The sequence below is a fragment of the Benincasa hispida genome, chromosome 11, assembly GCF_009727055.1.
Source record: "Benincasa hispida cultivar B227 chromosome 11, ASM972705v1, whole genome shotgun sequence".
Classification (NCBI taxonomy): Eukaryota; Viridiplantae; Streptophyta; class Magnoliopsida; order Cucurbitales; family Cucurbitaceae; genus Benincasa; species Benincasa hispida.
In genome coordinates, this window is record NC_052359.1 from 63,512,250 (window position 1) to 63,534,402 (window position 22,153).

At 34.2% G+C, this 22,153-nt stretch overlaps 1 protein-coding gene, 1 long non-coding RNA gene and 1 other non-coding gene across 4 annotated transcripts; 1 reads left to right on the forward strand and 2 right to left on the reverse strand.

Annotated features, from left to right (window-relative positions):
• The first annotated feature begins 9,899 nt into the window (after nt 1-9,899).
• Nucleotides 9,900-12,426, forward strand: LOC120090092 (40S ribosomal protein S14-2-like). 2 transcript variants are annotated; one of them, XM_039047582.1, is made up of 6 exons: nt 9,900-10,060; nt 10,380-10,499; nt 10,586-10,631; nt 11,053-11,138; nt 11,315-11,490; nt 12,121-12,426. In XM_039047582.1, the coding sequence occupies exons 1-6, from the start codon at nt 10,058-10,060 to the stop codon at nt 12,293-12,295; spliced, it is 606 nt and encodes a 201-aa protein (XP_038903510.1). In that variant the 5' UTR covers nt 9,900-10,057; the 3' UTR covers nt 12,296-12,426. The 2 variants fall into 2 exon arrangements, with proteins under 2 accessions (XP_038903510.1, XP_038903512.1); XM_039047584.1 differs by having other exon boundaries at nt 11,315-11,444.
• A 1,762-nt stretch (nt 12,427-14,188) lies between these two features.
• Nucleotides 14,189-15,824, reverse strand: LOC120091298. Its single transcript, XR_005485688.1, has 2 exons — nt 15,502-15,824; nt 14,189-14,659 (listed from the first exon to the last, which is right to left on the reverse strand). It is a non-coding gene; the product is annotated as an uncharacterized LOC120091298 (long non-coding RNA).
• LOC120092281 lies at nt 15,240-15,338 on the reverse strand. Its single transcript, XR_005485990.1, has one exon. It is a non-coding gene; the product is annotated as a small nucleolar RNA snoR99 (small nucleolar RNA).
• Nucleotides 15,825-22,153: the final 6,329 nt, after the last annotated feature.

Below are 22,153 nucleotides of genomic sequence, written 5' to 3' on the forward strand. Positions count from 1 at the left end.
CCTCTCGCTCACGTGATTAGAGGCATACATAGCACCAATATGTACCTTAGCACTGAATACAATATCCACTAAGGTTCTAGAAATGAATTAATCCTCACTAACATCAATGAAAAAATCATAGACACTCTTCCGCCACATCACCCAAATCCTCCCAACTCCCTGCACACTATAGCTACACACATAACTCCAGGCATCACCAAACCTACCCATCATCATACCAAAATTCTCACGACGAACCCTCGTCTCAAGCAAACAACATAAAGTAACAGAAGAGGAAGTCAGAAAGTCTGCCACCACCCTACACTTCACAGGGTCATTCAACCCCCTAACATTCCAGGAATACCAAATCATGAATCTTGCAAGAGATCATACCTACCACTTCCTAGTGGGCCTTTGTCCAAACTTCTGAACATCCCATCCATAACAAGCAACAGATCAGGATCTGCCTGCACTAGTGCCAATGCCAACGAGTCTCCCCCTTATCACATAAAACATCAAACTGATTACAATCATCAACATGCTTTACAAACGACCCATAAACTACTCTGCTCTTCAAGGGCGCCGTACCCGGTGACCCACTATCACCCCTATGCCCTACACCTCCTCTATCACGCCTACGTCGACTAACCATAGTAAATTCTTTGCAAAAAGGAGTTAGTCTTTTAATCAATAAACAATAAATAGATATACTAATTAAATCAAACTTAATAATATATGTATTAATTAAAATTAATTAAATATAACTAGTTTAATTAATCAAATCCAATTAATTAACTAACTTATTAAATATCATATTGCTGCAACAAAATGGACATTTTATGACACATAAATAGTAGCAATGGATAGTAGAGAAAAAAGAGTCACTAAAGCTTAAAACAGACGTTTTTTGGCGAGAAAAACGAAGTTTCTTTTGATTTTCCAAAATTTATGACACTTTTTTTTGTGTCACGAATTTATGACTATAAATAACAGTCATTAAATGTGCGAAAATGAAAAGGGCATGATTTTGACGGGAAAAGAGGGAAAATTTTGGATTTTTGGACTATGATAACAATTTTTTTGTGTCACCAATTCATGACTAAAATTAATAGTCATTGAAGAGTGACTATTTTTTGGTTTCCCTCCTTTCGCCATTTTCATTCCCCTCTCAAATTTTGTTTCCCTCCTTTCTCAATTATCAGTTAGAAAATGCCAAATAAAAACAACTCCAAACCTTAAGTTCCTTTTTTTCTATCCCTCTTTCGCTTTTCCTTCCCCAACCCTCTTCGTCTCTCCATTGCTCCCCATTCTCTTTCTTCTTCCCCTTCTACAAGGAAAATTTCACAAAATGATCTAAAAACCAAAAACTTTTCTACCAATGACCTCTTCTTAAAAACTTTTCTACCACTGACTTTTGTCCATGCGAAATTCCAAAATTACCCCCAATTTTAAAAAAGCATTCAGACTGTTTGGTATCCGCGCGCCTCTACGAATATTTTACAATGGTAAGTCCCTCATTTCCTTCATTTCCTTCTCAAATCATTTCTCTTCGAAGAATTTTCTCTCAAATTTGTTCTCATTTTCTCTCCAAACTTCAGTCGAGCACTCCTTGCAAGTTTCTCGCTAGTCGTTTCTACGCACTTGCCACCTTTTTCGGGATCTGAAAGGTATGAGACTCTTCTCCTTGAAGAATACATGTTGATATTCGAGGTTTGACTATCTTTTACGGTTTAATCATGTATTTGTTCGTAATCGATCGTTGAGAGAATACTAAGCGATCGGATAGAGAATACTAAGCAAGTGTTTAGATATTAAGTGACGGATAGAGATTACTATGCGATCAAATAGAGAATACTAAGTGATCGTTTAGATATATATTGTGTGATCGTTTAGGTTTATATCGTGCGATCGTTTAGGTTTATATCGTGTGAGCGATCGTTTAGCTAACTGTTACACGATCGTTTAGATATTTATTGTTTGATCGTTTAGGTTTATATCGTGCGATCGTTTAGCTATCTGTTATGTGATCATTTAGCTAACTGTTACGCGATCGTTTAGATATTTATTGTGTGATTGTTTAAGTTTATATCGTGCGACCGTTTAGCTATATGTTATGCGATCATTTAACTATTTGTTATGTGATCATTTAGCTACTTGTTACAAGATCGTTTAGATATTTATTGTGTGATCGTTTAGGTTTATATTGTATAATCATTTAGCTATCTATTATGCGATCGTTTAGCTAATTGTTATGCGATTGTTGAGATATATGTTATGCGATCGTTGAGATATCTGTTATGCAATCATTTAATTTTTGTCATGCGATTATTTACTAATTGTTGCAGTGTACAACGATATCAGATTGATAAGATGGACATCCCTACTTAGAAATATTTTCCTGTTACAGTCTCTTGTCAAATCCATAAAAGTGCCTCTGTGATTAAGAATAAGTTGACAAAAGAATAGATGAGATTGTGTAGGAAAACTGCCTTTGGTCCCCTGTTGGATATAGATCTTGTTTTTAATAGATAACTTTTGCACCACTTTCTGTTAAGAGAGGTAGCGGATGCGAAGCCAGACTTTATATCATTCAAAATTCTAGGGAAGAAGGTAACATTCTCCCAAGACAATTTTAACCTGATAACTGGGTTGTGGCAAACAGGGAAAATAGTATAAAGCGAAACAAGCGGTGAAAGGCTGCGAGAACTCATTATTGGACAGAAGGACCCAAATGAAAAGGATAGTTCTTGTAAGTATGTATAGATCACATTCGAGAAGTTCAATTTTAATAATGATGAAGTTGATGTCAAGGTTGCATTGGCACTATTCATCGAAATGGTGATGATTGGAAAAGACAAGAAAACCCAATTCTATGTGAATATATTTGGGATTGTCGATGATCTTGAAGTCTTTGTATATTACAATTGGCTTTCTCTCTTTTATAAATATACATTGAATAGCATGAAGACTATCATGTGTGGGAAGAATGAGACATATGATTCAAAGAAAGCAAAAAATGATCTTCGTGCCTCATATTACTGTATAAAGAGATTCGTACTTGCATTCTAAGTATGTATTTTTGTTTCTAATTCACTTTAATATGCATTGAACATGTGTGTTATGTACGTGTAACAAAATTCCCATATCATAGGTTTGGGCTTACAAAATTTTATCTACATCAAGTAAGTTCATAGCCACCAAAGTCAGCAAGGTTACAATTTTTAGAATTCTTAGATGGACTTATTCCCGTGCTCTATCTTACCAATCATTGAGAAATAATGTTTTCCAACAAAAAAAAAGTAAGTAACCGATCACTTCTGACTTGCTCATTTATTTATAGTTTCATATATTTTTACTTGCTTAGTTGTTTATGTACACTCTTATTGTGTCAAGACTTATACCTAACACAAAGAAGATAAGGTACAAGGAGGACCGACTGGAAGGACTTAATATGGTTAATGTTGTTAGACAAAGAAGGATCGAAGGGGTTGAACACTCCATCGATACTCACGAGTCCACTAGGGGGGCACGAAGAGCATGAACCCCATGCAGATCAACCTGTAAATGTGCAGCATATAGAGCCGAAACCACGTATGCCGGTTTAGTTAACTCTTTGAAAGGTAAGAGGCAGCAGAAGTCCTCAAGACATCGTCATTCCAAATCCTACAAGGTCCTTAGGGAGGAAATTAAAGAAGTTCGCAAAGATTTGGCGAACTTGATTGCCATGGTCCGTCAGATGGGAGATGTATTTATTGTCCAACATCATCTGATGGGCCAACAACTAAACGAAATAAAGATGATAGTCCATCGTCTGAATGAGGTATGTATTTCTGTACAGTCGTTTAGACATTCTCAAATGGTAACGATCGTTTACATAGTCTTATAAGATTGTTTAGATAATCTAAATGATCGTTTAAAAAAATATGTCTAAACGATCACTTATATTTTCTAAACGATCATTTAGATAATCTTAAATGATCGTTTAGAAAATATAGACGATCGTTTAATATTATCAAACAATCGTTAAGATAATATAAACAATCGCTTATATTTTCTAAGCGATCGTTTACATATTCTTAAATGATCGTTTAGAAAATATAGACAATCGTTTAGGATTATCAAATAGTCGTTTAGTTAATCTAAATGATCGCTTATATTTTCTAAATGATTGTTTACATATTCTTACATGATTATTTAGAAAATATAGATGATTTTTTAGGATTATTAAACGATCGTTTAGATAATCTAAACGATCGCTTACATTTTCTAAGCTACCGATTACATATTCTTAAATGATCATTTAGAAAATATAGACGATCATTTAGATAATCTAAACGATCGCTTACATTTTCTAAACGATCGTTTACATATTCTTAAATGATCATTTAGATAATCTAAACGATTGCTTATATTTTCTAAGCGACCGTTTACATATCCTTAAATGATCGTTTAGAAAATATAGACGGTCGTTTAGATAGTCTTAAATGATCACTTGGATTTTCTAATAATAGTCTTAAAGATTATTAAATGATTGTTTGGATTTTCGTTTGATTTGTTCAAGATAGTAATAATATAAGAACTCATCATGATGAGTGGGACAATAATGAGGGAATTTCTCGTGATGATAATAATGATGACGGTAATAATACCCACAAAGAACATGGAGAAGATCTCCCTCAGACCAGTGCACATGAACATGTCAATGAACAGCCAGTTCATCAGACCACTGATGAAATACATGAACTCCCCACAAGCTTTCCATCTTAGGGGTCATTTCGATACGGATTCAGCCCAATTTATGAGGACTTTAACTCAAAAGGATGCCACTAAAGTCAAGGTAAGGCTATTGTATGAATCAGTTATCTTAACATTGTATTGTCACTGATCTATAATTTAAATGTAGGATAAAAACGATCGCAAGCATTGGAAAAAGAAAAACCAACCAAGTTCACACCTGAGGATGTGAAAAGGGGGAAAAAGGGAGATTCTCTTTCTAGTGATCCTCAACACCCTCATACAAGTAATCTTCAACCACCTTATTCACCTTCAAAATCTTCTCAGCCCCAATCTCAAGAAGCTCAACCACCTGTAGTAGGATTAAAGCCGACCATTGGTGTTATCAATCCCAACCCAATGGTCCCTGTACCTGACTTCCCTATAAGGACCGTTAGTTCCTACGACCTATGCTTCCCAGTCCCAGATGTTATGTGGAATGCATACAAAAAATGGAAGTCATCCTAAAACCAAAATTAGGAGCGGATGGTAGTATATACCTTTAGGACCAAGAATTTCTTCAAAACACTCGAGCAGAACACATAGGTGCTTGAAGATGTGAGTATTTCTATTAATTCAGGAAATTATGCACGATCTCTAAGATAATTCTACATGATCATTAGAATTTACAATATTTATAATTATATTTTTCTTTGTTGGACAAGACTATAGATCTCCTATTGATGCACGTGCATTAGAAGTTGCACTCAAAACTTGACTTGTGCAAGTACCGATTCACGGTGGTTGCTTTAACCTTCACGGTAAGGAAATTTCACATATTTATTGAAATTACTCCTCACTCAATCATGTATTTACATCTTGCCTTTCCCAGGGTGCTTTGATATAGCCAAAGGGAATTGCTTCTAAGATCTTGTTAGAAAGGTCTTGAAATGGAGGATGACAAAGTGGCAGGCTAGTTGGATCATGAAGCACACATGAGATTTTGGACAGACTCTCACTTCTTCACTGACTACGTGCTTGGACAATATGAAAAATATAAGCCAACGTGGACGGATGTTGACTTCGTATTTGGGCCAATCAATATCAAACAACACTGACTTATACTTGCCATCGATCTGAGAGGTGCACAATCTTTGTATTTGACTCCATGCCGAACTACATCGGTAGCGACATAGTTGATGGTTATGTTCAGCTCGTGGCCAGAGCAATACCTTCGATGTTGATTTCTGTCCAATTTGACATTCAATATAGAAGGTTCAAGTACGGGCAATGGGAAGTGAAGAGATCGAAGGTGATCCTTCAAGAGTGCAGGTCTGTAGATTATGGCATTTTTTTTTTTGCTAAATTTATAGAATATTGTGTAAGTGGTGTTGATAGGGCTAGCTTAACACAAGCTAATATGGCATTGTATAGAAGACGGTATGTTGCCCAGGTGTGAGCAAATAAATATTTATGGTAATAGAATTCAAATTGCACTATACATTTAACTAAGCAAATAAATAACTAAGCAATCACCCAAAATTAACTAAACGATCACATATATCTGAGTAAACGATCATACATAATAACTACAATAACGCATACAAATAACAAAGCAATCGCATACAAATAATAAAGTGATCGCATAGAAATAACTAAGTTATTGCATAGATCGAAGTAAACGATCGCACATAATAACTAAGCGATCGCCCATAAATAACCAAGCGATTTCCCATAAATAACTAAGCGATTGTATATAAATAACTAATCGATTGCCCATGAATAACTAAACGATCGTCCATTTATAACAAATCAATCGCATACAAATTACATATCGTTGAGCCTAGATGGGCTAGTGTTAGGTGTTATTAATGTTTGTCTGCACGTTGTTTTGTTATGATCTCTCTGACTATATCGTATACACCTATGTATTTGACATGGCTCCTCTCCAGTAGAAGGTATCCTAATGGTTTGACGTCGATCGACAATTGATACCTTTCGTGGTAGTAAAATTTCAAAGTCTTCAAATTTTGGTCTTAGACTCTATTCTTGTCTATGTTCAACTGAGAAGATTGCTTCGGTGTAAGCAGTAAGCACACACTCAACTGTAAACAATTTTGCACATAATGTTTGAACATTAATTTTTCTCAGGGTCACTACAGATATTGCATGGGAGCACAGGATCTCGATGCAATTAAACTCCATACAAGTATATTTCCGTGAACAAAGATCAACCAAGCCCCCCAAATATCCATCGTCCACATTAATTATATGCATGTCCATTGGAGAAACATGATACGACATCAATTCCGATTCCTTAAGAATACTCATTGCGTAATCAGTTATAATGTATGTGCATGCCATTGCATGTGTGCGTCGAACATAGAACCAACCTTATAGTCACTCACGGATATGTTCCAATAACTTCTTGATTGATAGGTCTTATGCATCTTTCAATACTCCATTGTTCTACTATATTTTTCGTCATCTTGTCATACTTACAATAGACTTGATAAACCTTTGCTTACTGTTGTAATCCAATTTCCTCAAAATAGGCCATCACACTAGGATATTTATGGAGCTTAGCCCAATACATCTAAAACTCAGACATTCTATAAGCTTTCACCGCTAGAAATTTTCCAATCAAATTGTTTCGAATATGATATATATATAGGGCATGAAATGGATCAGGGAATATACTTGAAACAGCCCTTGCAATTGAGATGTGATGATCTGATATAATCACTAAATTCAGAATGTCTCATATCGAAGCCTTCAAATGAGTCATGAACCAAGTCCATGATGCATTGTTCTCACCATTCACAATACTGAAAGGGATAAGATATTTTTTATTATTGTCATTGATACATGTTGTTATTAACAACACACCTTTGTATTTGTCATGCAAATGGGTCCCATCAACAACGATTACTGAGCGGATGCAGTTAAAAAAACCTTTGATACACGGACCAAGTGCCACGAAGACGTACTTAAAGTATTGCCCATCCTCTACTTCAACCTCAAATATTGTACATGGATCTACAAACTTAAGTGCTTCGTGATAGAACCTCGAAATGACTCCGGAATAGAGTGTCCAAGGGTCATTAGATACATGCGATTTAACAGTTTCCACTTCATATTATTAGTCATATTCAATTGTTCCTCAGCAGAAATAGGTTTATCGGTCTTTAATGCAAGATCTAGATCCATACACCCGAGAAGTATCTCTAGGCTTTCCTTCCAAACCTTGAAGTTTGATCCATTCAACTTAGGGATTGAACTCAGATTTCCAGATATTTAAGTAAAACAACTAAGACAATAAACAATAAAGCATATACTCACAATTAAAATATGACAAAATAATTTCACATATATAGTGAGCCCCTTTAACAAGATACCTAACACAACACTGATGTAGTCTCTAGGTAAAAACATCAACGGTAAATGATACTCTCAACGTAGTAATGAAAGTATTGATAATAAACTCGGTAAAAAAAAAAAAAGCCTTTTTTTACTGACTATTTTTCACATGAGCAATCCTTATAATTGTCGCATACTCATTACCACATGCATACCAACAATTTGACCAAATAATTATCTTCCTTTAGGTCAACAATTATCCACATAAATTAATGAACATGCACTTCTTATATCTTAGAATTAAACTAGTATGGATAGCAGATGCTACTTTGGTAGCATATTATTTGGTCAATTCAATCTAAAATACAAGCCACAATAATACTTATATTATTGTACAAAAGTAATAGAAAAAGAACACCAATTAGAATTTACTAAATTTCACTCAATAACTGCATACATTGAAACGGTTCAGTTTGATGGTCAAACCAGATCGAACCAAAATTTCTAATATGCGAAACCGACTGAATCGATTGATTGGTTCAAGTCGAACCACATATATGTGGTTTGGTTCAGTTTTAAATTCGATTTTAGTATTCTTAAAATATCTATGTTATATATTTTTTCTAATTAAAAATGGTTTGGTTCGGTTCAACTCAGTTTAAAATTGAGTTTTACTCTTTTTTTTAAATATATAAATAAATAAATAAATATATTAGTTAAAAACGATTTGGTTGTTTTTGAAATTGAAACCAAACCGAACTGAATTAATTCGGTTTCAAAATTTCTTCAAACCGGACCGAACCACATTTTTCGATTTCACTGAGTTTTGGTTCGGTTCGGTTCGATTTTTAGAAACGATTCGGTTTTTGCGGTTTGAATGGCCACCCCTAATAATCATGTGAATATCATAAAAAATATATATACATCAACAAACTCAAACGTAGATTCACAACATGATCGATTAGACTTGAATCCACAACATGATCGATTAAACTTGAATCCACAACATGATGAATTAAAGTTGAATCCACAATAGGATTAATCAAATTTAAACTTAAATTGACAATATTATCAATCTAATCTAAACTTGAATCATCAATCAAAGTTTAGATTCAATTCACAAACTTATTAATTTAAAAACTGGATTTAATTCACACAATTATCAATAATTAAGATCAAGAACCACCGATAAATTGGATCTATTAATTATTAACAAAATTGATTAATTAAATTTTTTTGGACTTGAATCCACCGAATTCATTGATTAAAACTCGCTAGCAAGAACACAGATCGCAAACACAAGAACCCTCCTACTTGCATAGATCGGGAAAATAATAAAATAAAATAAAAATTGATAAGAAAAATTATTCCAACTGATCATTTTTAGTTTTATCTTTATGGTATTCAGTTGTATAATCTGTTTGTTATTTTTGTACAATATGCTCTCTATATAAAGGTTATTGCGATCACTATTCATTCGAGAAAAAAAAAAACATCTTTTGTAATCATCTTTGTTCACATTCGAAATGATTTAGTTTGTTTATATATATATATATTAATAAGTAATGTTTTCGTCACGTCATCTTTTCATTAATCAACTAACTATGAGACGCCAAACTGAACATAGCTCAATTGACATACGAGTATGTTAGAAGCTCCGAAGTTTGTGGTTCGAATCTTCCTACCTTTAATTATACTAGAAATAATAATAACCACGAGGCTTATGTAACAATAATACCATGAAGACGGAATGGGGAATGCATCCCTGTCCACCCGGCCTATTGCCATTCCTACCTTGGGGGAGGGCTTAGGGCAAATTCATAATTTGTGCAGATTTAGAGGGTTGGGAATCAAAATTATTTTCCCTCCGCCCCCATTCTGAAAACCCTAACTATAAAATAAAAGTATTATCTTCCAGGTGGGGCGGTAGCAGGTTGAAGGTTCAAGCCAAGTCTCTCAAGCCCTAATTTCATTTGCGAAGTCCTGCCATTTACTCTTCACCATCATGGTATTTCATCATTTTTCCATTCCAATTCCTGTATTCAGTTCATGCAAATTTTAGTTTCGATCGGATTATAATTACTAGATTCAAAGAAAATGTAGGAAATCTTATGAAAAAATTTGTCATTAGCAATCGATTCGAGATATGTTATCTGTTTATACTAGCCTACGAAAGGAGAGCGGAGAATTTTATGCCTCTGTTTAATTTGTTTTGTGTAACAAAATCGAGGCGTTCATTTTGGCTGCATTTCAATCGATGTTCCGTCAAGTTTGCCTTCTAAACACAAAATTGGAAGTTTACGCCCTTTGTGATGTGTAATCTGTAGTCGAGAAGGAAGACTAGAGAGCCTAAGGAGGAAACTGTCACTCTTGGCCCTGCTGTTCGTGAAGGCGAGCATGTCTTTGGTGTTGCTCACATTTTTGCTTCGTTTAACGACACTTTCATTGTGAGTAATCTTCGTTAGATTCTTTATTAAAGTTCTTATTTGATTTTTTTGTGTAATTGATTGCTTGTTCTATGCTTGATTTGCAGCATGTGACCGATCTGTCTGGTCGGGAAACACTTGTTCGCATCACTGGTATGTAATCTCTTCATGTCACTGTAAGATTTGATTCTGGCATTGCTTTTGGTTTATTTTTTGAGTGGATCCACTGATTGATGTGAGGTATTTAGTTAGAGATATTAGTATGATACCAGTAAGGAGCATAAGGGTAATTAGATAGTGAGTGAGTTAGTGTATCTTGTTATAAGTAGAAGGAGGGTTAGTGAGGGAAGACAAGCAATTGTTGAGTGATCTAGAGTTTAGGTTAGCATACTCAAGAGGGGAGTTTCCAAGTGCCTTTACACTTGTTATATCTTGTAGTTATCTTTTATATTTCAATATATTCCACATCTTAATTCTAGTTAGGACGTATCCTAACGGTTGATAATTTCCCTGTATTTGGTCTTCTCTGTCTTCTGGGTTGTCGGAACCAATGATATATCTCTTCTTTGTTTAGGTGGTATGAAGGTGAAAGCTGATAGAGATGAATCGTCGCCTTATGCTGCCATGCTTGCTGCACAGGATGTTTCTCAGAGATGCAAGGTTTGCTCTCTAATCAGCTTTATGTTTCTCTTCATTCAAATGTAATTGATCTAAATGTGAAAACTGCTTTATGAATGTTGAGAGTTGAGCATTTGTATTGATTCACTTGCATTTTTGTGCTCTTTACTTCCATGGGATTATCTTTCATCTCTCTAAGTGCTAGTAGCGTCTAACAGGAACTTGGCATCACTGCTTTACATATAAAGCTTCGGGCTACTGGTGGAAATAAAACCAAAACTCCTGGACCTGGTGCTCAATCAGCTCTTAGGGCCCTTGCACGTTCGGGAATGAGGATTGGTCGTATGGGTACATATTCTTACTTTCAGTATTTACAAGAATGGCTAGATTTTCAGTAAGAAACCAAAGCTTCTCCATTTAGCATTTCATTGTAACTGAAGTGCAGTTGCTATTGTTCTGGTTGCGCATAGAGTTGTAGTAATATGATGTATAAATGTTCTCTTATGAAGTTGAAGCTACTGTGTGATGGTTAACATTTGCTTGAGCTCTGCCCATATTCATTATAAATAACACATTAGGCATTCTAGGTACATATTTGGGAGTATTTTGAAATGGTTAATATCATTTTTGTCATGTTCAAAATTACTCTGAAATACACGTTTCATCACTTAAAATCAATTGAATATTTAATTTTACACTTTTATATGCAATTTTCATACTATTAAAATTGATTCTGAATTATTGAAATCATTTTTGGAATGATTTTGAAAATGACAAGTGATTTAACAATTCCAAACTGTTTTCTTATAGTCAATTTTTATTAGGACTCGTATTTTTTCTGTCAAGAGCATGTTTGTGAGAGTGGTTACGAAATGGATGCAATCACTTTTGTGATTAGAAACATGGTATCTCTGAGTTCTTTTAGCAAAGTAATTTTTGTATGCTCCGAGTTTGTTGACTTTTCTACCACAGTTGCCCTTTCAATCCGAAATTGTTTTATTAACCTAATTTGTTGTCTCATCAGAGGATGTAACTCCGATCCCTACCGACAGCACTCGAAGAAAGGGTGGCAGGAGAGGAAGAAGACTGTGATTCATAGCCATCTTCAAAATCGTCGTGTGCTTTTCACCACTCGACTGTTGAGTTCAATAGTTTTAGGGAAGATAGCATATTCTCATCTGTTAATTCTGACAGTCTGATGTTTTGGTTTCTGGTATTTATCAAGATTGTTTTCGTTTTGATTTAAATTATTCAAGTCAATAGAGCATGATACTTTTTTTTGGCTGCATTTTACAATTAATTAATGATTAATATTGATGTGTGGGACTCATTGCATATAGCCTATAAGTCTATTAACTGGATGGGATCATGTGTTGATTGTATGTACTTACGGAAAAAATAATTATTGTCACCATTGGTTGAATATACTTAACTGAATTTTTTGTATGGTTTGAAAGATCACTTTTATCTTGGTAATCAATCCAATTTCATTATTTTGTAATAAAATAACATTTGAAAATGTGCTTATTTTAATGTTTTCCTGTTATTTGTATAAATTTAAAAATATTTTAAAGTATTGAACATAGATTGCTAGATAGTTGAAATTATAGTCTAGTTTTGTAAATATTTTGGACTTCTCAAAAGTATTTTCTTGAAATATCCAATATGTTTAAATCAGACCCTAATGTGTTGAACGAATTAGAGATGTACTATGTACTTGCTTGGGTATCAATCTGAGCATACTTGACTAGTAAAACACATATATGATCAACCAAAAAGAAAACTATCATTTTTGCTACCATCAACATATTTGTGGATTTGAGTGTTCTAAAAAAAGAATATTGATATGAAGAGGTGATCAATGAAAAAATATGAATGAAATATTAATAATAAACAGTTTTACTTGTTTAGGGTTTAGAAGTTATCAATGTTTTGAAGTTTACCTATGCTGTTTTCCAACTAATTATAAGTATAATCATGAACGGGTCAAAATTAACATGGTTCGTCAAAGCGTAGGTACTTTTTTAGCTTAAATTAATTTTTTTAAAACGTGATTCGGCAATTGCCTAAAACCAAAATATACATGGTCAAGCTCATTTTTCAAGTTTTTTGGGTTGATATCGATATTGACTCTATTTGTGTTGTTGATCGACATTTGACAATTTTGAGGTGCTCGAATGGCTCTCCAAGTGGAAAGCATCAATTGGGGAGTCGTCACTCAATGGACCAAGGATGGATTCCTCCACATCGTTGTCTAATGTCTTTGATATTGTCAATGACAAGGTGGTTGTAAAAATTGACTATTTGAAGGTGGTGAATCTGGTTAGTAACCAATCAATTAATTTCACATTAAGTGATTTTTGTGGTGGATTAGATCTCAAGTACTTGGCTTTAAAACTATGGGGAGATCTCCTTTATCAACTCCCATCGAGGTCGAAATGTCTTCGCAAGATCTCCTTTATTCACTCCCGTTGAGGTCAAAATATGTCTTGGCTCACTATTTGGCTCATAAAGCTATGGAGGAAAATCAGTTTGGTCTTTCTCCATATTTAATCTATTACCCAGAGTAGTTTCGTAGTTCGGTGTCCAATGACTTAATTTTGTAGTTCTATTTTATTTTATTCCAAAAGAGAAAAAAAAAAACACAAGTTCAATTGAAGAAGTAAAACGAGATTATTGACATTGAACTAAAAATGAGGCCGGTAAGTTATTTGACCTTTTCAAAAAAAAAAAAAAATACACTTTCGGCTTCTAAGGTTCAAAATTTGTTTCAAATTTGTCCTTATATTTCAAAATTCAAAATTGAATAATCTAATTCTAATCCCATTCGTCACTATACTACTAGTGAATTGGGCGTGTATAATTCAGATTAGCTAAAAAAGGGTGATGTATGAACTTAAATGAACAGTATTTTGAATTGTTGTGACGGATAAAGTTTTTGTAATGGAAATTGTACATTGAACTTTCTATTTTGAAAGTTGATGTAAACTTATGCAATGGATTATTATTGCCATACTATTTCATCAGCATGAGGTTGTGTATTTGTACGTAGTAGACAGTTCGACAAACAAAAGTTACCCACTTAGACACAATTTTCCAACAAAAACACCTTAATTCTTGTAATATTACGTTTTGTCAAGGTCGTGTGCTTTGTTTAGGGTAGATATGAGGACGATTCCTGTGCTTTTAGTCGACATACAAAACTTACTACTTTAAATGCGAATGTTGATGTACTTGATGAGATATGTATGTAAATAATACTTAAAACTACATATATCTAATTACCTCCAATGAGAAAGGGGAGGTTAGGGAACCCAAACTTAAGCCTAAAAAAGGAGACCAAATGTCTCCCCCTATCGAAAATTCCTCAAGAGGAATGAAAGCCGTGAAAGAAGATTCCGAGTGAAGGACCTTCAATTTCTTCCCAATCCCAGGAGACCATGGAGAATGAAAAGATCGGCCCAGTGAAGTTCGAGCCTCTTGGTAAGCCAGAGATTTCAAAGATCTCAACGAGCAGTCATCAAAAGGTAAATTCAGCGCATCAACGAGCGCCCATTTTCAACCTGAAGCAAAAAAAAAAAAAAAATTGATAAAAATTGATAGTGCTAGAAAGTGAGCTACAACTAGAACAAACATAACGAGAAATCCCATAAGACAAATGACAAAAAGTAATTGCATAGGCTGGCTGGTCTTAAGGGAAGGGTTAAATTACAAAGGAACTATATATTAAGGAACTCGATTGCTGTGATCACACCTTAACTTCCTCAAATTCATAGGGTTTGAAACCCATTAAGTTCCAATCTCAAAGAGATAAACAAAATTTAAAGTCCCACAAAAGAAACAAGCAAAACAATTAACCGCAAAGCAGGCAGACAAAATTCAATGTCATCATAAAAACCAACTAAATTACAGAAAACTACTTTGGACATAATGGAAAAGGAGAATAAAGAACACGTAATAACAACTTGAGTTTCAGTAATGTACCAAGAAATATCAACTGCAAAAGATATATCAGTTGACAGCAAGTAAAAGCTTAGGAGGAATCACTGTAGGGAACTCGATGCTCTATGTTGCATTTAATTGCAAATAGGGTTCAACTATAGTCCCATTTCAACAGAATACAGAATTTGTTTGATGAAAATATGATGTTCCATTCATTGAAAATCAACTGCAAGTAAATAATTTCAGCTGACAAAGTCGAATGGAAATCAGTATTGGGAACAAACATATCTTCTTCTGCACATTAACAACAGAAGATGATGCGAGATTGTACCCTTTACAAGATGAAGAGTTGCACTCTAAAACAACGATAACCCAGAGAAATAAAACAGATTCGTTCAAAACCTTAGAATAAAACCTATGGTTCAAAATGAGAGAGCACATCAACGAAGGATGAAAGTCGAACCTCTTTGAATGGAAACATTCAAAAGTGTTCGGCCATCTTCCAGCTGCTTTCCAGTGAAAATCAGAGGTTTCGGACTCCGATGGAATTCCTGTTAATCGCAAACATTTCTATTCCAATTTCCAACCCCCAGAATAAAAAATTAAAGGAAACCTTCCTCGTCTTGGATTGAATTTCAGCTTAGACATTGTCGATGATGTTAAAACTCTCGGCTTCGAGATTGAAATCTTCATTAGGGTTTGAAGGAATATGTCTGTACAATTTCTGTCGATCTTCGCTTTCAATTTATAGGATTTCATTTTTTAGGGTTTCATTTTGACGAAAGGGAAATTTTCGGATCTTTACCGTCTAATTCGACCCTTTATTTATTTCTTTATTTATTTTAGAAAAAGAGTTTGGTTTTTGGTGCGAAGAAGAGCACAAAACCAAATACCAATAAAATATAATATTAAAATAAAATAAATATAATATATAAATAAAATAAATTAACAAAATATGAAATAAAAATTTCTCTAAAATCTCTATTTTCTCCAATGTCCATAGATTTTGCCCAATGTTAGTCTTCCAAAACCAACAAAATGTCAGTATTTATAGCCAATTTGACAAGTAAGAGATAGATTACATGAACAATAATAATGTGTAATGTTGAGACACGTTGACAACACTTTTGAAAATGGGACATGACACATGGTTAATGAACACTGCATCTAATGGGCATTTATTTTCATAATATTTATAATACTCCCCCTCGTTATATATATGAAATATGCCTTGTTAAAACCTTACTAATAAAAAATCCTAGTGAAAGAAAAATAATACATATTTCATATAATCTAATACTCTTAAAAAGAATATAGTATATTTACTCCCCTCATGAAAACATCACATGAGATCTCTGAGTCGCCACATTCCAATATTGTGCACCAATTTCTCAAAGGTTATGGTTGATAATGATTTTGTAAATAAGTCTGCTAGGTTATCTTTCGAATAGATTTATTAAACAGTGATGTCACCGTTTTCTTCAAAATCATGATTGGAGAAAAGATTTGGTAGAATATGTTTTGTTCTATCCCCTTTAATATATTCTCCTTTGATTTGAAATATGCATGATGTGTTGTCTTCGTATAATATTATTGGAAGATTTTTACTAGAAAACAAACCACATGTTTCACGAATGTGCTGAGTCATTGATCTTAGTCAGACACATTCTCAACTAGCCTCGTAAACTGTAAGAATTTCAGCATGATTTAAGAAAGTAGCCGTTATGGTCAGTTTCACTTATGATATAAAAATTCTTCTCCATGTACTAAGTAACCTGTTTATGATCTACCTTGTATGGGTTAGATAACTAACATACATCTTCACAACCAACTATATCATAATTAGATTTGTTAAAATAAAATAAATCAATGTAAAATAATTCTCAAACAAAACGTACCATATGTTTAACTCTACTTCAATATTCTTATTTTGGATAAATATCATATATATGTAATAAAATTACTGAAAAATATTATAAACTGCAGTGTATAAACTAGTCAAGCTATATAAGTGCACTTATTTCTAAAAATTTATGGTTCTTCAAGACCGAACATTCTTCATCATCTTTCTGAGATCAGATGATATATCATTTTCATATTGAATGAATAAACCACCATAGGAGTATTCAATTATGTACATAATCCACAAAAGATCTTTAAATATATAAATTGATGCAATTCCACTTGCTGTATACTTTATTTGCAAGTTAAGGAAAAATTTATCATCTCAATTTCTTTCTTCAGAAATTCTATTGTCTTTGAAATCTCTTCAAGAGTTTCTGCTCAAATCATCAACATATAGTAAATCTCAAGTTATGATTTCTTTATAAAAGGATATGGATAAATAGGGTTATTTTGTACCCTCACACCAACAAATATTGAATAAGATGATTATATTACATTCGTCAAGTGATGGAAATTGAATCTGAGATTTCCATGAGCAGCGAAAAATAGATCATTCCAAATTACAATAATGAATGCACATTACAAAATACAGTCGAAACAGAAACATGAGGTTATACAATTAATATAGAAATTACAACATGATAACTAGCATGATAACTACAAATGAACAAGGCGAAAGCTACAAACATTTGTAGACTCGTCTCCACACTCCTTGTTCACGAACGCTCGAATACAGCAACCTCGAACGCTCGAACAACACGACCGCAACACTGTACGAACACTTCACACTCGTCCTCAGCGATCGCCTCGGTGTGAGGATCCATATGGGGGCTCTGTTCGGACTTGGATTAAGGAAGAAGAAGGAGGAATGAACAATCGTGTACACGATTGAGAAAGTGGGAGAAGACAGAAACCTATCGCATAGGTCGATGACCAATCGTATAGCTAAAGCTAAGCAATCGTTTAGCTCATCGTTTAGCTCAGTGTCTGTCGTCTACAAAACACTACACGATCGTTTACTTCGCTCAAGCTGTCGCTCAGTAAATCTGTATTTACTTGACAAGCTTCCGTGTATTTCTTTTTGCGAGAGAGAAATCTCAAAATAATTTTTTACGAAAAAACTTACTAAAATTAGGAAAACAATTTTCCTTTTATCTCACAGTTACCATGAACCACTAATTGTTCGGGTTGATGCCCTAAAGTCTCGTGTCCTGTAGTTTGTAAACAGTTTGTACGAACGCTTGTGTTGTATAATATATGATATTTACTTCACGTCTTGTTTTTTGCTCAGTTGCATGTTTTATTTTCTTTACCACAAACCAATAAACTTAAAATCTCTAGTTATCTGTATGTAACTAAAGCATGGATGTGGTGACATACAAGTGGATCATGTCTTGAGTGATAACCAAAATGGTCTGTAGTATATGGATATAAGAGGAAAACCTTATCCTAGTAATGCTACGGATGCGGCCCGCTTTATGGAATGGTCACAAATGTTGTGACTTGTCACATATGGTCTGATCCTGATCATTCGTGCTGGGGACATGCAAGCGGGGGTGTCCTATACAAAGAGTTTGTATAAGACATGACCATGAAGTGTTAACGTCTCGTTATATAACACCGTTCACGACAAAGACTTCACTTCACTAGGATGACCATAGGTAACATTACCTCAATCCTGAATGAGTTGGGAACTCCTGCCATTGAGGGCGTTCTTTTGATCTGTATAGGTACGAGTGCAGGTCGTCGATTCAAACCTACCATTTTGGGGATTCGTCTGATTTAAGAGCTGGGAACTCAGCTACACAAGATAGAATTCACTCCTTTCCCAAGGCAAGGGTAAGTAAATAGATAGCTCCCTTAAGGGCTGATTCCGAGGTTTGAACGATGTGGCACCACACACCTTCTCTTAGCCCGAGAGGTGTTCACACATAGTTGGACTATGTTGTATTGTTCATTAGAGGAATCAATGGTACTTAAGAAGTGAGATGTAACTACAGGGGCAAAATGGTAATTTGACTCAACTGTACTTATGAGCATCTGTGAAGGGTCATTGTACTCATGATTGGTTTTATCCGATGGACACAGAAATATATTTGTGGTAAGAAGAGTTCAGCTGTCGGTTTTTAGTGGAATATCTGACAGTTAACAGATGATGGATCTCGTGGCTAAAGAGTTTAGTCAACTATTCATGGACCGTTGGAGCTTCGAGCCATAGGTCCATTAAGTCCCCTGGGTAGCTATTCATCTGGCCACTCTCATCCATACTAATCAAAAGACCGCCTTCAAAGGCAGGAGTTCCCAAAACACTCAGGATTGAGGTCGTGTCACCTATGGTCGTTTAGGTGAGATGTAAGTCTCTAGTTTCAACGACGTTATATATAGAGTCTAGTCATCTCGTGGTTCAGGTCTTATATAAACTCTTTATATAAGACACCCTCGCTTGCATGTCTCCACATGAATGGTAAAGATCTACCATCTGTAGTACTTTACAACACTTACAAACCTTTACAAGCGGGTCGTATCTGTAATGTCACTAGGATTAAGGTGGGATACCAGGATCAGGTATCCCACCTTAATCCTTATACTACAAACCTATTTAGGTTATCACTTAAGGCATGATCCACTTGTATATCACATATACATGCTTAAGTTCACATAAGATAACCAATGATCTTTGTTTATTGGATATGAGTAAATGTCATAATTAAATAACAGTTATTTTATTCATTAAACAATGTGTATCTTTACAAAACAACGAGACTCCGGGAGAATTAGGACACCAATCCCAACAAGAATATTTTATAAGAATCTCTATTATATATATGGTTCTCTAATATTTGAATTATAAGATTATGATACCTTTAATTCTTCAAGAATTTTCATAAATAAATATCATTATTAAGATATTCATATACATGTGGTATGATTGCATCTATAAGATGTATATTAAACTTTTCATACACAATCAGATAAATTGAATAGCTCATGGTATTGTATATCGACCATTAAAGAATATGTTTTCTCATAATTAATACTAGTCTAATGCAAGAATTATTATGCGATCTGTCTCGCTTTATATTTTGTGACTTCACTCTATTTGTTTTACAAATACTCCACTTGTATCCCACATGTTTGACATTCTCTGATGTCTAGACTACTAGGCCACATGATTTGAAATATGAGTTTATTTATATTGGATCGTTTCTTTCCACATAAGTCAATCCTTTCTATGTCGATATTTTTCATACTCACTTTCATAAATAATATTGTGAGTAACATTGTATACAAAAATGTTGTCAACTTATATGGTTCCATAATTTATTGAGATCTCATTATTATCCTCATTTACTTCAATATTGTTATGAGTACCCATATCTAGGATTTCTTCTAGAACATCCATATTTTTAGCTAAGTCATTTATTGATTATTTTTTTTGATGATTTTTATCTTTGAAATTGAATGGTCTATCACACTTCAGGCGTGTTCCAGACTAATTAATGATAACTTGTTGTGTCTAGGATATCAATATTCAATGGAACATTTGCAAAGAGTATATGTGACTTAGTTACTTTCTTTACATCTATAAATGCATCTGGTAACTGATGTGCTATATTTTGTAAATGAATTATCTTTTGAACTTCAAGTTCACATTGATCTGTACGGGGATTTAAATGAGATAATAACAATGCATTCCATGTAATTTCTTTTTCTAACTTCTCTAATGTTGGAAAATTTGTCTCATTAAATGATAATCAGCAAATCATGCAGTAAATACATCACTCGTCAAGGGTTCAAGATATTTGATAATTGATGGGGAATCATATCCAATATATATTCCCAACCTTCTTTAAGAACCCATCTTAGTGCATTGTGGTAGAGTATATTTGGCTCAAAGCCATAAGCTAATTGTAATGGTAAGTACTTATGATAAGCTAGTGGTCTAATGCGTACAAGTGACGTTGCATGCAAAATAGTATGTCCTCATAAGCAATGGTCTAGCAATTAACTATAAATGTTTTATGAATAATTATGCTACGTTTTTTTCCTCTTTCTCTATCCCTATCCGCTCAAACTGTAGCAGGAAATGCTATTCGGGCGTACTTCTCCTGTTTGAACCGGGGTTTGAAACCACCAATTTATGTATGAACATGAGCTACAGAATGTTCAACACTTATCCCAATTGACATACAATAATTATAAAAGCTTGAGATTTAAATTTTCCAGCATTATCAAGATGAATGGTCTTAATTGTATAATCAGGAAATTGTGCTCTTAACTTAATTATTTGAGCAAGTAACCTTGCAAATGCAAGATCTCGACCTAATAATAAGCACACACGTGTGACCATCTGTTGGATGCGTCTATTAATACCACAAAATATCTAAATGGTCCATTTGGTGGGTTAATATGTCCACATATATCACCATGAATTCGTTCTAAAAATGAAAATGACTCAATCCCCACCTTAGCTAGTGATGGTCTAATTATCAATTTTCCTTGAGAGCAACCATCACATAATAATTCATTAGATTGAAGAATCTTTTGGCTCTTCAATAGGTATCCATTTGAATTCTCAGTAATTCTCCTCATCATTATAATTCTTGGATGACCTAATCTATCATGCCAAATTATAAATATGTCTGGAATCATGAACTTCAAGTTCATTGTTGCATATGTTTCTGTTGAGGTTGATGCCTTAAAGTCTCGTATCCTGTAGTTTGTAAACAGTTTGTACGAATGCTTGTGATGTATAATATATGATATTTACTTCACTTATTGATTTTGCTCATTTGAATGTTTTATTTGCTTTACCACAAATCAATAAACTAAAATCCTTGGTTAACTTTATGTAACTTAAACATGTATGTGGTGACATACAAGTGAATCATGTCTTAAGAGATAACCAAAATGGTCTGTAGTATATGGATAAAGGAGGGAAACCTTATCCTGATAACGCTACGGATGCGGCCCACCTTGTGGAATAGTTACAAGTGTTATGACTTGTCACAGATGATCTAATCCTGATCATTTGTGTAGGGCACATACGAGCGGAGGCGTCCTATACAAAAAGTTTGTATAAGACCTGACCACAAAGTGTTAACGTCTCGTTATATAACACTGTTTATGATAGAGACTTCACTTCACTAGGATGACCATAGGTGACATGACCTCAATCCTGAGTGAGTTGGGAACTCCTCCCATTGAAG